This window comes from Gadus macrocephalus, chromosome 22 (assembly GCF_031168955.1).
Source record: "Gadus macrocephalus chromosome 22, ASM3116895v1".
NCBI classification, from domain to species: Eukaryota; Metazoa; Chordata; class Actinopteri; order Gadiformes; family Gadidae; genus Gadus; species Gadus macrocephalus.
Genome location: NC_082403.1, coordinates 9863741 through 9879193, shown reverse-complemented (window position 1 = coordinate 9879193; position 15453 = coordinate 9863741). Strand labels below are relative to the sequence as shown.

The window sequence follows — 15453 nt, the reverse complement described above, 5'->3', positions numbered from 1 at the left end:
TTAACGTAATGTATACTAGCTAGCTACAAGTGCAAACTCGGCACAGAGCCCCCACCCCCTGGGGGCACTACTGTTTACAGCGGTGGCCTTCAAGCTCTGCGATTGATGAGTGGCATGCCGACACTGATGTATGGTCCCAGTGGGCTGGCCATGGAGGGAACACTGCCTTATTTGGTAAAGAGGTTAGCGCCTTGTATTTCATTTAATTCACACACAGACACACGTATTCATATCAACACATGGGTGGCGGACACACACACACACACACACACACACACACACACACACACACACACACACACACACACACACACACACACACACACACCGGCATGCTCACATACATGCTCACACAAAGACAAGCTGAAAAGCTTGAATGCAAACTCAAACACACACACGCACACACTGACACACACACACTGATTCTTGATCCCATATAAACAGAGAATGCATATCTGGTCCTTGCCGTTGTCTTTCTCTCTCGCTACCTCCCACGGCCCCAGGTTGACCCTGGCCCGGGGGCGTTCTATCCATCTCATGCACACAGAGAGCCCTTCTTGGAAATCCCTACAGAAAACCTGATTGCAGTGTTGCACTGCTTGACACTCACAATACGAGAACAATACAATACAATACACAAAACAAATCGTGTAGCGTGAGCCCCCTAACAATAGAGAGACAGGGGAAGGAGGGAGGGATGGTGCTCGGATCGCTCGCACCACCACGCTCCAGGGTCTTCTGTCTGTCTTTGTGTGTCTCGAATGGTGTTTTGTTAACGCACATGAACTATGAAGCATACAGAACGTCCAAAGTCCAGTGGAGCCGCACAAACACACATACACACAACCCGTCACACAAATACCTGTCTGGTGTTGCCTTTTGTTTCACCTGCTTGATTTCTTCCCCATAGTCATGAAAATGCCAGGGGGATGGGAACATGCCAGTATAGAGGAAGCTGGATGCAGACAAGGGAAAATATGCAAAAGAGTAGAATGCATTGAATGCATAGACAATCAGTGATTGATCATGATTGATCATTCTCAAGTGTACATCCTTGGTTACTTCTTCATCTTTTTCTTCTCTACATCACTCACTCAGATGGAGTAACGGTGAGATATGTGTTGATGATTGGATTGATTGATGGGCAAATAGATGAATGATAGATGAATCGACAAAATGTGGTTCTAATATGAGTCATTGCATAACACAGCCGAGAATACTTTTTGGGATTTCTATGTTTTTCCCTTCCTTGCTTTCATATCCTCTACATTTCCCTTCTTCTTTGGATAATTCACTTCCTCCCACACACTAAACAAAACCCATAAAAGAAAACTGTGCGCCCACGCACACACACGCACACACGCGCGCCCATGCGCACGCACACAAATTGATCACACCGTTAGACTGAAGAAAAACAAATATGAACATATAATTGAAGCATTTTTATAAACCGACATTCGTAGCCCTGGTAGTCCGGTGGGAGTCAAACCCCCGGCCCCCCCGGCCATGGAAGTGTATATCTCATGCCTCACCATCCTGTGAGCTGGATAACTGAATCAGTGTAGACCTGCCATCCCTGAATTGACGTAAGCATGCAGCTCTTACACGATGGAGTTGCGCATGTTAGAATTAACTTTGCAAATCCTGCTGAGTATCCACCACTCTTCAACCTATCCCCGCCTCTCCACTTCTCCCCTCCCCTCCCTACCCCCTTGATCTGGATGTGAGGTTGGTCTGTAGGAGGCTCATGCTATCATTAGCATATCGTACCTTGTATTAGCATAACCCCCCTGGAGGCGCTTACATGATGTGGGCGTGCAAGGGGCTTTGAGCTTGTCTTCTGCTTCCTGAGAGCGAGGCGCAGTATGCTAGCCTACCTGCCTAGCTGGGTTATCTTCGTAGCATTAGTGTAGCGAAAAAAGCTCTTTCCCGTGATTTGGCTATCTGCCTCCATCAGATAGACCGTTAGAAGCCCCTGCTTACACCCGTTGGTGGAGGTTGTTCATGTATGTTGTACTTAAACCCCTCGCTTGAGCTCAGCAGTTAGTCCGCCGTTCATAAGTGCAAACCTATCCAGTCATCTGCTAATGGTTTTCTATAGCGAGGGCGACGGCATAAGCTAAACGTTATTTTTTTTTCCGCTGAGCTCGGCGTGACAGCGTCGAAGGGAGCTACGCATCACTGGGCGAGAGTGCAACCAGAAAAAGCAATAAGCGAACAAAGAAAAAGGGGATCAATTCTTTTTTTTTCATCATGCTGGCCCTTTCACAGACATGCTGTAATGTGCGGCTCAGAAAAGACCCAGGCTGTTTCAGTACTGTTTTTTCATAACAGCCTCACTTTTTTTTCCGGTATGTTCTTTTTCGATTGCATGCACCACATCCCACCCCCACAAACACAAACACACACCGATCCCTACTGTGTGCACTTGGCACCCACGTGTGTTTTCATTTCTTTACAACCCTGTCTGCACGTGTTTTGCCTCGTATGCTGATGTTGCATACGGGTACTTGTCACGTGTTGCGCCAGGGCTTGTCATGTTGGTTATATGTGATATCCACTAATGCTGCGAGGTAGCCGGAGGCTACAGCCAACACATCACATGGCTGCAGAGCCTCAATTTGACACCAATTAGGCAGCAATGGGTGAGGCCTACGTATCCGTTAAATGCTGCTTCTCGTACGTACATCAGCTGTTCAGCCAGGCCCGGGTTTGTGCGTGTGTGTGTACGTGTGTCTGTGTGAGAATTTTTTCGTCACCCATGTGTGGGAAGTGATGGAAAAAGAGCTAATTTGAACACATCAAGTTTAGTCGGACGCACACTGTGTGTGGCTCTGCCTGCCTTTTAGTCAGCAGCCTTAAAACTGTGAAAATGATGGAATTGTCACTTTCCAGGCTACTTTCCAGGCTACTTTCCAGGCTACTTTCCTGACTACATAGAGGCCAGTGTGTGATAATGTGTGCATGGGGTCTGGAAATATGAGCCGTGCATTACAGATAGAGTTTAAGCTCTTTGGTTAAATGCACAATGGATTTAATTACCTACAATGTGCATGTGTGTGTGTCTGTGTGTATACCGGGCTAATCCAGGACCAAACTCTGTATTTTTGTATCAATTGTTCTCCATTATTCATGCCCTCAATTATTTATAGTAGTCCAAAATAGGTTATCTATAAGTAGGAAATGGATCCGCATCTGCTTATCATGTTTTGGTGGGTCTGTATTAGTAATTCAAAAGAATCCCTTTAATAAGCTATTATACAGACTGCTATTTTATTCCATGTCTGTTTATTATTCACAGACATTGTTATGCTAAGTGTGCACTTATTGTTTTTTATTCACCGGGACTTCAGCAAACGATCGCACTCACGGACAATGCACTCTCAACTGACTTCAGCAGAAGAAGAAAAAAACATGTATTGAATAGCTCTCGCGTTTACTTTCCAAAGCACTGTGGATAACAAACAAGAGGATAACTGTTGACCTGTCTTGAGAGATGACAACTATTTTAGAGAGGAATCCAACCACAAGAGCCTGGCATTGTTACCTTTCAGAGAGACCGAGAGCCATAGAAAACAAAACCTATATGCGATACTGAATTGAATACAAAACATATTTTCGTGCAACGATTCAAACAAAGTGAAGTCGAGCGCACTCACACTAACACTGTAGCCGAAACATGTGCGGAGAACATTGCTTCACAACCTTAAATGGGTTGTCTGTTCGCGGGCAGATGCCACCTTTATTATTGAGTGTCTGGTGCAAAACATAGAAGTTGGTGAAATAACATTTGTTTTCCATCTGCTGTGAAACACTGTATATTTGGTCTCTCTGGTCTTATCCCCCAGTCTCTCCCCATGACCACACAAAGAAACGCACACATCCAAACATACATCCACAAAATACACACACACACACACACACAGACACAGACACACACGAACACAAACAAGAGGCACGTGCCGGCTAGGGTGCGCTTGATTGGACCGTTTTTCTAAAAAGCCAGCTGTGTGGCAGCTGCCGGAGTCTTAGTGACGTGTTGTTTTTTTTGACAGAGTAATCTTTCTGATGTCAGGAGTGTGCTTATTAAACGCTGTGGCAGCCAGCGTCCGCGCAGTTCAGGCTGACATTGTGGAACATCTGAGGAAGACTGTGGAATCTGTCTGTGCGTCTGTCCGTTCATGACCACACTTTCCTTGTCATTGGACCTGTATAGCTTGCATTGCTATTTTTTTTGTATCCTTTTAAAAGACGGAATGGCATGCCTTTTCCTTTTCTCTTTCCTTCTCATTTTCTTTTTTGGTCGTCTCCTGAGCTTTTAAATGTTACCACGAGTCCACTGTTTCTTTGAAGCTATAACTGTATCTATATTTAGCTGAAGAAAATGTCAACAGCAAGGCTATGTTTATATTACTCTGATGATGCTGCCTTAAAAGTTCCATTGCATAATAAGGTTTGAGCTGGGTCGGGTGTCTACCAATTTCTTTACGCACGAAAAGCTTTTCAGGCCGAGATGAGCCTTTTCAGACTATAATGTGTTTGTGAGGTGAAAAGTTTAGGTTAATACATAGACTTTTCAGCTGCAATAAGAAACGTGGAAGGCTGCCTGGTTATGTTAAACATTAGCTTTTTCCTAGGTCAGCGTGGTGGGGATCTCATTCGACTGTTGTTCTCACACATTGGACTGAGAACAGTTTTTGTCAAACCAAAGCACAAAAAAGTGCTTTGGTTTAATAAATCGATAGTTAGCTTTTTATCCCATATCCTAATATATGTTTACAATGTCCCTGATGTAAGGAGTGCAATGTGTAAGTACCTGACTATGTACGTACTAAGTACCTTACTATACAGCCATACCACTTCATCTTCTGTTGCTAACTAGGTACTCACTTGTACATCACTACAAACTAATCAGAGGCATAAAATGAAACCCATACTCCACATCAGATATTCCTCATTCATCCTAGCCAGGAAATACAGGTCAACATGTCATCAGCGTCATCTGACCTCTGGTGTTTCTATGAATATCCTTACTGCACCGACAGCGATATATATACTCTTGTGTATCGACTCCTCGACACTCAGCTAGGAGGACCCGGGGATCGAACAAGCAACCTTGCAGTTACCAGCCAACCCGCTCTACCTCCTGAGCTACTGCTTCCCCCTTTTTTTTAAGTCACTTTGGATAAAAGCATCCGCTAAATACCCTAAATGTAAATCTAAACGTCAGTGTATTTTGTGTTTTCCTCAGCCTGCACTTCCTGGTCTTCCACACGGAGGAGGTCCACGACGTGCTTCGGATCTGGGATGGCCCCCAGGAAGGAGGGGTGCTGCTGAGGGAGCTGAGCGGCTCGGCGCTGCCCCCGGACGCCCACAGCACCTTCAACACCGTCAGCCTGCAGTTCACCACCGACTTCTTTACCAGCAAGCAGGGCTTCGCTCTGCAGTTCTCTGGTGAGCCAGGGGTGACGCGGTGCACTGTGTTTATATTAACTGTGTCTGTGGGTGAGGGTGTGGGTGAGTTTGTTTATGTCGATGTGGGTTTTTGGGGAGGTGTGTGTGTGTGTGTGTGGGGATGTGTGTGTGTGTGTGTGTGTGTGTGTGTGGGGATGTCTGTGTGTTGTGTTTTCCGTCCATGTGTTTTTTCGAATTTGTGGTTACATAACGATGAACAAAGATGAAAATTAGGAGACTGTTACTGTTTATTATTGGGCGGCCAAAATTGGCCCATTTAAAAATGGGTCACTGAGCGTGTGTAGACAGTTCATGCACAAACGATTTTATGATTTTTGGTGCAATCAATCCAATAGATACAACTAGGCTCATAATAAATCTAATAGATTGAAGACCATATTTTTTCCCTTCCTTCCCAGTCTCCACGGCGACCTCCTGCAACGACCCGGGCATGCCCACCAACGGGACGCGGGGCGGGGACAGCAGGGAGCCCGGGGACCACGTGGTCTTCCAGTGTGACCCCGGCTACGTCCTGCAGGGGGCCAGCAAAATAACCTGCACCGAGATCAACAGCCGCTTCTTCTGGCAGCCCGACCCGCCTACCTGCACAGGTGACCGCCCCAAAGCAGTGGTCCTAGTCTGGCTTTGGTGAAGTGTTACTCTGCTTGAGTCACAAGGTTGATCATGGTATCTCCCAAGTTACTCGCCAAGGGTAGTGGATGAGGTGTGATTATTCCCACAAAAACTTGCTGTGAAAGTGCTTGAAAAGTCCAATAATAATGCAATGAATTATTATGATTAGCACTAGTGAATTGGGACACAGTTGATTAGGTCGAAGGTGAGTTCTATGCATCTAACTCATTAATCCTTGCATGTTTGGCTGCCGAAGGTGGGGAAAACCGACCCTGGAAAGCTTTGCTGCAATCCCATAGTGATAACGAGATCCTGCATCACTTTTGATAGGCAGTCTCCTTGTGTGTGTGTCGAATACGTCAGGCAGTAAAGGAAAGAAGCCATTGAACCGATAATACGGGAAGCTATTCTTACACACGTGTATCCGGTCTCCTCGGTTTTGCCTTTTGAATGTTCTCTTTTAGTCCGCCCCCCCCCCCCCTGTCAATATGAAGCGAGGCTGAGAAGGGTTCATGGATTGGAGTGTTATCCCGGTCCACCACAAGGCAATTTCCATTTTCTTACTTACTGTGAGCTGTGTACGCCTGTTCCCAGTTCCCCGGAGACAGAAGAAAATAACGAGGAGGGGGAGGAGAATAAATATTTGAGTTTTGACAAAGAATTTGACATAGCGACATACAAGACTTGTGCAAGGAAAACGGATATCCGTCTACTGGAGGTAGTCGGATATCCATGCTCTCTCGCCTCTCCCCTTGAAACCCGTGGAACTGAACCCCCGCCCCCTTTCTTCCAACCTATACGGCTCATCTGGGGTACCCCGTTCCGGCAGGTCTGTTGTGCGATGAGAACGCCCGGGAACAAGGTTGCTATGAAGCAATGCCTTAAACTCAATGAACATGCCGTCATCTTAACCTTCGCTGGGAGGGAGACGGAGAGATCCGATATTCCGATACTCTCTGCAATAAAAAAACCCTAACTTGTCTCGACGGCCCCCCCTCCCCTCTCCCGTTCATAATGTAGGGATATGAAAGAAATTAAGGCTCAGTTAAGGGGGAAGTATTTAACAGTTGCAATTAGGACTTTGTAATGAGCTGCCGTGTTTAATCTGTGTTTGTTTAGTTAGTTTGATAGCTTTTTATTTTTGCTTTTTATTTTTCTGTCAGTGAACCCAACCGACTTTGGTGCTGTGTGTCTAGTCACGATGGAGTCACGGGTGTAAAACACAACCTGACATTGCACTGTCAATAAGAACGGGCCGCCTCTTTATGAAGCACAGGGTCGCGCAGGCTTCTGAGGATCACTGCTGAATGCCGTTGTCGTATACATCTGTCTTTTTTATTTTTATTAGACTTTAAAGCGCAGTTACAAGAGAGTACTGCTTAATACGCGTATTGTGAAAAATTCTGCTCTGCGACATAAACTCAGTTTCTGCAAAAGAAATGATGAAACGTTGGAAGATTTCCACATTTATCCCAATTGAACCAATGAAAACCCAAATCCCAGACTATTTACGTAAATGGTCCAACGTTCCGCGTTTCTTCCGCCGAAACAGAGTTGGTGTCGCACAACACAACATGCGTTCGAAGCAGTAATCATTGAGTATAAAACAGCGAGCGTGACGTTCCCCTCAAAAAGCAAACTCCAGCCAGCTGTGCTGTGAGTTGCCAGTTGGACCAGATTTTTGTCTTAATATGACGTCTCCCAGATTTTAATAACTGAACATCCCCCAACACATGGGCTACTAGTGATAAGACAAGTTGACAGTTGCAGTTGACAGCTCCTTCATTGCCAGCTCACACATCTCTGTCTGGCCGCAAAGAGATATAATGAGCACAGATTATCATTTTATTTCATAATTTTTTTGGGATCTTCAAGCATGGGTAATGGTGCTTAAGTTAAAGCCCTCAATCCCTTTTATCTTGTTCTTTAACATTATTTTGCCAAGTCCACATACTCTGTTCAGAAATGTATACCAGCAATATTGGGTTGATTAGGATACCATAAATGGCTCAAGAATAAAACGAGTAAAAAAATAAATAATGATTGATGATTGTCCTTTCAAAACTTTGACAATCGATTAAAATTTGTTCCTTTGGATTGACTCCGAACTTTGAAAGTGACACCAGTCTGTGTTGGCTGTAAATGCAGCGTTCACTGAGGCATCGTGTATCATTCCTCGTAGCTCCGTGTGGAGGGAACCTGACCGGCCCCGGTGGTTTGATCCTGTCCCCGGAGTACCCAGAGCCCTACCCCCACGGCAGAGAGTGTGACTGGACCGTGTCCGTTACCCAGGACTACGTCATCGCCCTCAACTTCAATCAGTAAGCTCAACCCTAAACCACACAATATGTACAGCCATGAAAGGTCTTGCCCTGAAACACAACCAAGCCCCGTCTCTTGTTTAGTTTACAACTTTTACTTTGAACCACAACTCTTCTCCAGAATGCCTGGGGATCATGAAAATGGAAGGTAACATTATCAAAGAGCTAGCAGACTGATATGCAACTCAACCTTTTTGCTGGGAGTCAAAAACCGGTCGCTGCAATTCAGTACTGTGCACTTTAGTTTGCTTGAGCACCTAATAACTAAACCCAAAAGTTCACACAACATCGTTTTCAAATTCTCAAATCAAGTGCTACGTTTGTTTACGTTGCCGTAAACAAGTTTCTCAATCATCGACTTTATTGTTCATCCCTTGTTGTTCCAGGTTCAGCTTGGAGCCCAGCTATGACTTCCTGCACATTTACGACGGGCCAGACTCCCTCAGCCCCCTGTTGGGAAGCTTTTACGGCATTGATGTACCCGACCGCATCGAGAGCAGCTCCAACACGCTCTTCCTGGCCTTCCGCAGCGACGCTTCCCTCAGCAGCAATGGATTTGTGTTGCAGTACACAGGTGCGCCCTCTTTTGGTTTGGAGGAGTGGTGTTCATATTTGCAATAAAGGGTCTCTCTCTCTCTCTTTCGCTCTTGCTCTCGCTGTCAGTCTTACTCTAAAGAGATATTGATTTTACAGAACTCTGGTATATTGATCATTTGTGCAGTTTTATTCGCTGTCTATTCTCTGTTTATGATTTGGCTGAAAAAAAATCCTAATTCAAAAGTTAATCAAGATCTCCCTGCAGCAATATGAGAATGGATGATTCTGTCGTGGCTGCCAAGCTTCTACACAGTTTGGGGAAGGTTTTTTAATTTTCTTTCAAACCATCTGTTTGTTTCCAGTCCAAAGCGAGAGAGATACAGTAAGTGTTGCCCAGCGATGGGAAGAACAAGGTGTCTCTGCCGTTAGCCACTCCCCCCCTCCCTACCACAACAATTTGCTACTTCTATCTTAGGGTAATTAGTGACCTATCGTTGCGAGCAGCCAAACCAAAATAAATTAATATTTGCTACAAAAAGTAAGGCGTTTGATCGATGCCTCGCCGCCGCGCTCTAATCGCGCCGCGCCGCGATTAGAGCGCTTGCCTTTGTGTCACATCGCGCTGCGGCCAACTAACCGCTACTCGCTTTTTATTGGGGGCCCTTTTGAATTTAGTTGCCGTCATGAAAGGTACAGCTAGGCCTACACACAGGCAGGGTGTGAAACGATCACAGCTTGCACTCCCACAAAAGTGAGACTTGGCATACAGACATTGTTGCTGATCTGGCCTGTCTGTGTTTTATTTTCATGCTAATCTATACCTCTAGGGGAGGTTTGGAAACGTTTTGTATGTTTCCACGGAGCGCTAACACCTCTGACGCTAACATAACAGATATTCCCTGAAAATGTATTTATTTTTTGCTTTTAAATGAGAGGGGTAGCTTGGTTTAGGGCTTACACTTCAACGTACAGGGGCTTTATCTCACTACCTCAATCCAAGCTAATTCTAAGAGATCACACACAAAACCGATCATTCAATGTATCGACTGATTGACCCCTTCTGGTTCGACTCACCATGTTCATTGGCCCCGTGTGAGGCATATATGGGTTGAGGTTAGGGGAGGGGGGGGGGTTATAACGGATTAGAGCGATCACGGAAGTCGACATTCTCTGCATCACACAGCCAGGCAGTCTGTTCCCAAGTCAGATGCAAATGGGGTGCAAACGGTGCGCTTTCGAGCAACACATTTTATGCAGTGACTACCTCTTAACTCAGCACCGACTCTGTTTAGTGCGGTGCTCCGCCAGAGTGTCGGGATGGTAGAGTCAATATGCGGGAGCAGATGGACCCAGTGTGGGGCTCCACAAATTCCCCCCGCCCCCTCTCTACTTTCCATTCTTCACACTAATGAACCGTAACCAAATAATACATCAATTACCTACACTGTTGCAGACAAACGGCACGGCGGAAGGCGTGTTTGGCCGCAGGTCTTCGGTCGGTTTGGTCTGGCATCACGCTAGCTGACGGCCTGGCCCCTCTGACTCAGATTTGGCCAGGGCTGCCACGAGCAATCACATTAGGGAAACTGCCCCAAGGTCCTGCTCACTCTCGCTCTTTCTGTCGTTCTCTCTCTATCTCTCTAGCTCTCTCTCGTTCTCTCGTTCTCTCGTTCTCTCTCTCTCTCTCTCTCTCTCTCTAACTCTGTCTCTCTCTCACACTCTCACTCTTGCTCTTGCTTTGTTTCTCTCTCTCTCAGACATCGCATACTCTCACTCTTGATCTCTTCATCCACCTCTCTCTCTCTCTCTCTGACTCACTCTCAGCCTCTCGCTCTTGCTCTGATTCTGTTTCTCTCTCATTTTCTTACCATTGCCTCTCTCTTTGGAATTGACTTGACTCTCAGAGCATTTTCAGAGCAGGTTGTTTAGGAAATTTGTTCCATTGGCACAGTAATGTGACAAACAGATACACACATTGAACGATCACTAGAGTCCCACGGGGCTCTTGTGGTCTTTCACTTGAAATTGTTTTGTGAAGTCTGCTAACTACATGATTAAGAAAGGGGGGCGAAGCGAACTAAGTTACCAATTCAAAATCTAAAGAACATAGCCGAAATTGGCTAACAGGAACTGGCTACGCCGCACCATCTTCAAGAAGTGTTGGACCTTGTCTTAAATAGCTTATCCCTCTGTATCTAAAAGCTGTGGTTTCTCACATCTTCCCTAGTAATCATTGGCTAATCTAGAGAAATTAACAATTAAGGAAAAGGACCATCTTCCCTTTATCGTTTCTAGTGTCTGGTGTTTTTCATCATAAGACATCACATCCTAGCAAAGTTGTTTTTTGACCGAGGTGGTGTTTTGTTTTTGCAATTGAGCTCGATTGGTAGGGGCAAGGTCGCTGTGTTTATGTTGGGTGTCATTTGGGGAAGTCTGCTCAAATGACAGGTCTGCTTGGATAGGCTGAATTCTACAGTTTGGTCAGTGAAAGATTAAGCATGGCATCTATCTGTCCACATCAAGGCTGGTGATAGATCGGGGGTTAGGAGTGCATGTGTATTTTTGCATGCACTTGTTGGTGTGTGTGTGTGTGGGGGTTTTGTGTGTTTGTATGTGCTGACATCAAGGCTAAGGAAGGATGTGCAGTGTGTGTGTGTTTACGTGAACATTTACGTGCATGTGGATGCTTCCATGTGAGTATGTATTTGTGCTTCCGTATGAGCCCTTATGCACATACACATCTGTGTTTGTGCACAGACACACACACACACACATACACATACAAACACACACACACACACACACACACACACACACACGTACACAGGTGTGCATGAGAATGAGAGACAGTTGATGTGCATGGTCTTGTCCAACCAAGCGCACAGCGAGGTGCAGTGTGAGGGACGGTTGTGTGCAGTCAGCAGACCTTGAGTCCCAGCACTGTATCCCTCAATCAGCCGTCTGTCCGCTTGCAGCGCCATACATACCTGCAAGCAGATGCCCATGGGCCGCCCACGGTACCATGGGCCACAGGCAGCCAGCAGGAGGTTCCAGAGGGTCACTGGGAGTGTGGAAAAGTAAAAGAAAGTGGAACTGAGGGAGAACTATCCGAACAAAGATAGAACGAATCATTGATGGAAAGAATGGAGGAAATACATAAATAATAACGGGTCTATCCACCAATGCTTTCTGAATACTTATTGACGGAAAGATGGCAGCGAAGAATAATTGAATAAAACACTAAGCATAAAAAATGTAATGCCAAGAGAAGGAAAATCAATGGAAGAATGAAAATAATGGAAAAAATGAAACACGGAACAAATAATGAATGAATGGGGAAAAAAATGAATACCCAATAGGAAGAATATGCATGACAGCATATAATAAATTTGATACGTTTTCTGCAAACAATGAGTAAATTAATTCTAAAACTGAAATAGCTGCAATACTCAACAAGTACAAAATCAAATGAACTAGAATTATATTAGAAGACTAACATTAAAATAACTGCCCAGGGAAAACAGCTGAAAATTAGCCGGTCGGCTAACACTTGCATATTTACTGAGATGCGAAATCAACAAGCACTGGCCCTGTAAGAATAAACTGAAAAAAGAAAATCTCATAACAGATTATAACCACTGTGGCCTTTTCTCTGTCTCCCTCCCTCCCTGCTGTTCCCCTCTCCCCCCTCCCCCCTCTCCCCCCTGCAGAAAACCCACGGGAGTCGTGCTTCGAGCCGGGCGCGGTGCGGAACGGTACACGGGTGGGAACCGACCTCAAGCTGGGCTCCACGGTCACCTACCAGTGCGACGGCGGCTACACCCTGGAGGGGGATCCCACCCTCACCTGCGTCATGGGGAGGGACGGCAAGCCCAGCTGGAACAAGCCCAGGCCCATCTGCATCGGTAAGAACTGAAATCTGGAGACGGCCCTCAGAACCACAGGCAGTCCCAGCATGCGAGTAGGGGGGCGTGTCCACGCATGAGCTCACCCCCAAACTGAAAAAAGGCCCAAAATGGTCAATTATTATGTCACTGGTCTTTTACTAGTGATCACAAAAAAAGTGCCACTCTTTTGTTCGTAGTATATTTTTATGAATTGGCGGTATGTGTATACACACACACACACACACACCTTGACACCAGTGCATCGCCGAACCTTCAGGAGTTACTACAGTAGAGCGGGAGAGAGCACAGATATTTGGGCCTCGACTCCTCAGGCCTAACCCAGAGAGACACTTGGAAAACATTGCAATTTCACTGTGGCAAACACCAGGGACACCTTGGAGCTGAGTCCCCAATCAGACAAGAAAAGTAATTTAGCAGCAGTGGAACATTGGTGATGGAGTGGGGGTGGGGGAGGGGAGGAGGAGAAAGGTGGAAAACAATTGGAATCGCACCCTTTCTGGTTTCATCACATCTTCTATTGTAGTTCTGTCTGTCTGCCTGTAGGCCTTTGTTCGCCTATCTTTCCATCTCCCTTTCTGTCTTAAGTCTGTCTGTTGGCCTATCTTTGCCTATCGATTCATCTCTGTCTGTCAGCCTTTCTTGCTCCATCTTTCTCTCTCTCTTTCTTTATCTATCTGTGCATAAATCAATCCACTGTATCTGTCCATCCATTTATATATATATATATATATATATATATATATATATATATATATATATATATATATATATATATATATATATATATATATATATATATATATATATATATATATGTATTACTTTCTATCTTTAGATCTCTAGATATATCTATATTGTATATATTAATCTATATACTATATCTATCCATCGATTCATGTTTATATATGTATCATTTAAACTTCTACTCTCTCTCTGGATTTATTTATACTGTATATATTTATATATATATACAGTATATATATATACTAACTGCAACTTCTATATGTCTCTGTCTATCAGCCTCTCTCTCTTTCTCACTCCATCTCTCTCTCTCTCTCTCTGTTGGTTATACTAATATCGATTTATATTTATATTATATATTTATTTTGATACAGTATATGATTCTCTATCATTCTACGTATATCCATCTGTTCTCTGTAAATCTTTGCAGAAATATATCGAGCCATTTCTATCTTTTCCTTGCTCTCTCTTGAAATCGATCAATTGATCTATCTAGCGTATATATAATTATGTACAATTCTCTCTCTCTGCTTCCCTCCAGCTCCTTGTGGCGGCCAGTATTCGGGTTTGGAAGGTGTAGTCCTGTCTCCCGGTTACCCTGGCAACTACAGCAGCGCACGGACTTGCCTCTACTCTGTTATTGTGCCCAAGGACTACGGTAAACAAGAAAGGCGTACAAAAAAAACAAAAGAACCGAGTGAACAAGGGGAAGCATAATGTGCATCAATGTTTTTTTATGGATTGATTACAAAATGAATGGGTTCATTCATTTTTTTTGCCAAATCAAGGGACTCAAGATTTATTAAAATGGAAGTGTTATAAATGGAGCTTGTATAATTCGATGTGCTGTAATGGAATTTAATAAGCTCAATGGGCCTTTGGAAGGAGCTTCAAGTGTCCTCCACCTAGGATTTTTTAAGAACTTCGGAAAGGCGAAAATAATTCTCTTTTCACACGCTTGAAATAAGCACAGGTCGAGGGAACTACTTTTATCTGACCTGATCGCTCGTTCCTAAAGGTGTGTGGAACGCACATGAATTTTTTTTCAATTGAAGCTTGCCCAAATATCTTCACCAGTCGGACCACCCAGGGCTCTGTCACCCACTTGGAAGATGAAAGAATTTGAGTGATCTAATTGACACAGACATCCCAAAGATACACACACACAAATTCACACACAGACCCACATCACTAGTTGAAGTGAAGAAGTGAAGTAGTTTACCTTCACACGCGCCCACATATGTGAAAACACACACGCACACAAACACACACACACACACACACACACACACATACACACACACACACACACACCCAACTACACATGTGAAAACACACACAAACACTCACACGCGCGCGAGCACACACACACACACACACACACATAAATCCAGATACAAATATACAAAAAAACGCACACACAAACACATGCACAAAAACACACGCACACACAGACACAAGGCTGAAAGTAATTGGTGCCTGGAAGCACTAGAGTTTCAGGCTACTTTTTTGGCATTTCAATCTTAAAGGTCACGGCTTGCTTCCCACGCAAGATCTTCTCCGATCTTCCGAGGTCGGATAATATTTGGATTACAAAAAAAAATGCTTAAGAAACGCTTGGGAAGCACACAGCATAGGCTAGACTTACTTTCACAAACTTTCCACCAATAATCCCCCGTTTCAATACTGTCTCTAATGTTGGCCGCCGTTCCCGACTGCTGGCGTCGTCTTGCGGATATCGGTATCTGTAAGCCACTGGCTGTGTTCATCCACAGCCCGGAAGACAGGCTCGTCTTAAAGGCCGTGTATTCAGCTCTTGGTTGAAAAACCCACATTGTTCTGTATCGGTCCGCCAGTAG

At 44.8% G+C, this 15453-nt stretch overlaps 1 protein-coding gene across 1 annotated transcript in view; it reads left to right on the top strand.

Annotated features, from left to right (window-relative positions):
* Positions 1–15453, top strand: part of csmd2 (CUB and Sushi multiple domains 2) — a 242171-nt gene that overhangs the window by 144876 nt on the left and 81842 nt on the right. The window contains 6 exon segments of the mRNA XM_060042704.1: positions 5252–5454; positions 5874–6065; positions 8270–8408; positions 8795–8982; positions 12656–12850; positions 14136–14252. Coding sequence (XP_059898687.1) covers positions 5252–5454; positions 5874–6065; positions 8270–8408; positions 8795–8982; positions 12656–12850; positions 14136–14252 — 1034 coding nt within the window.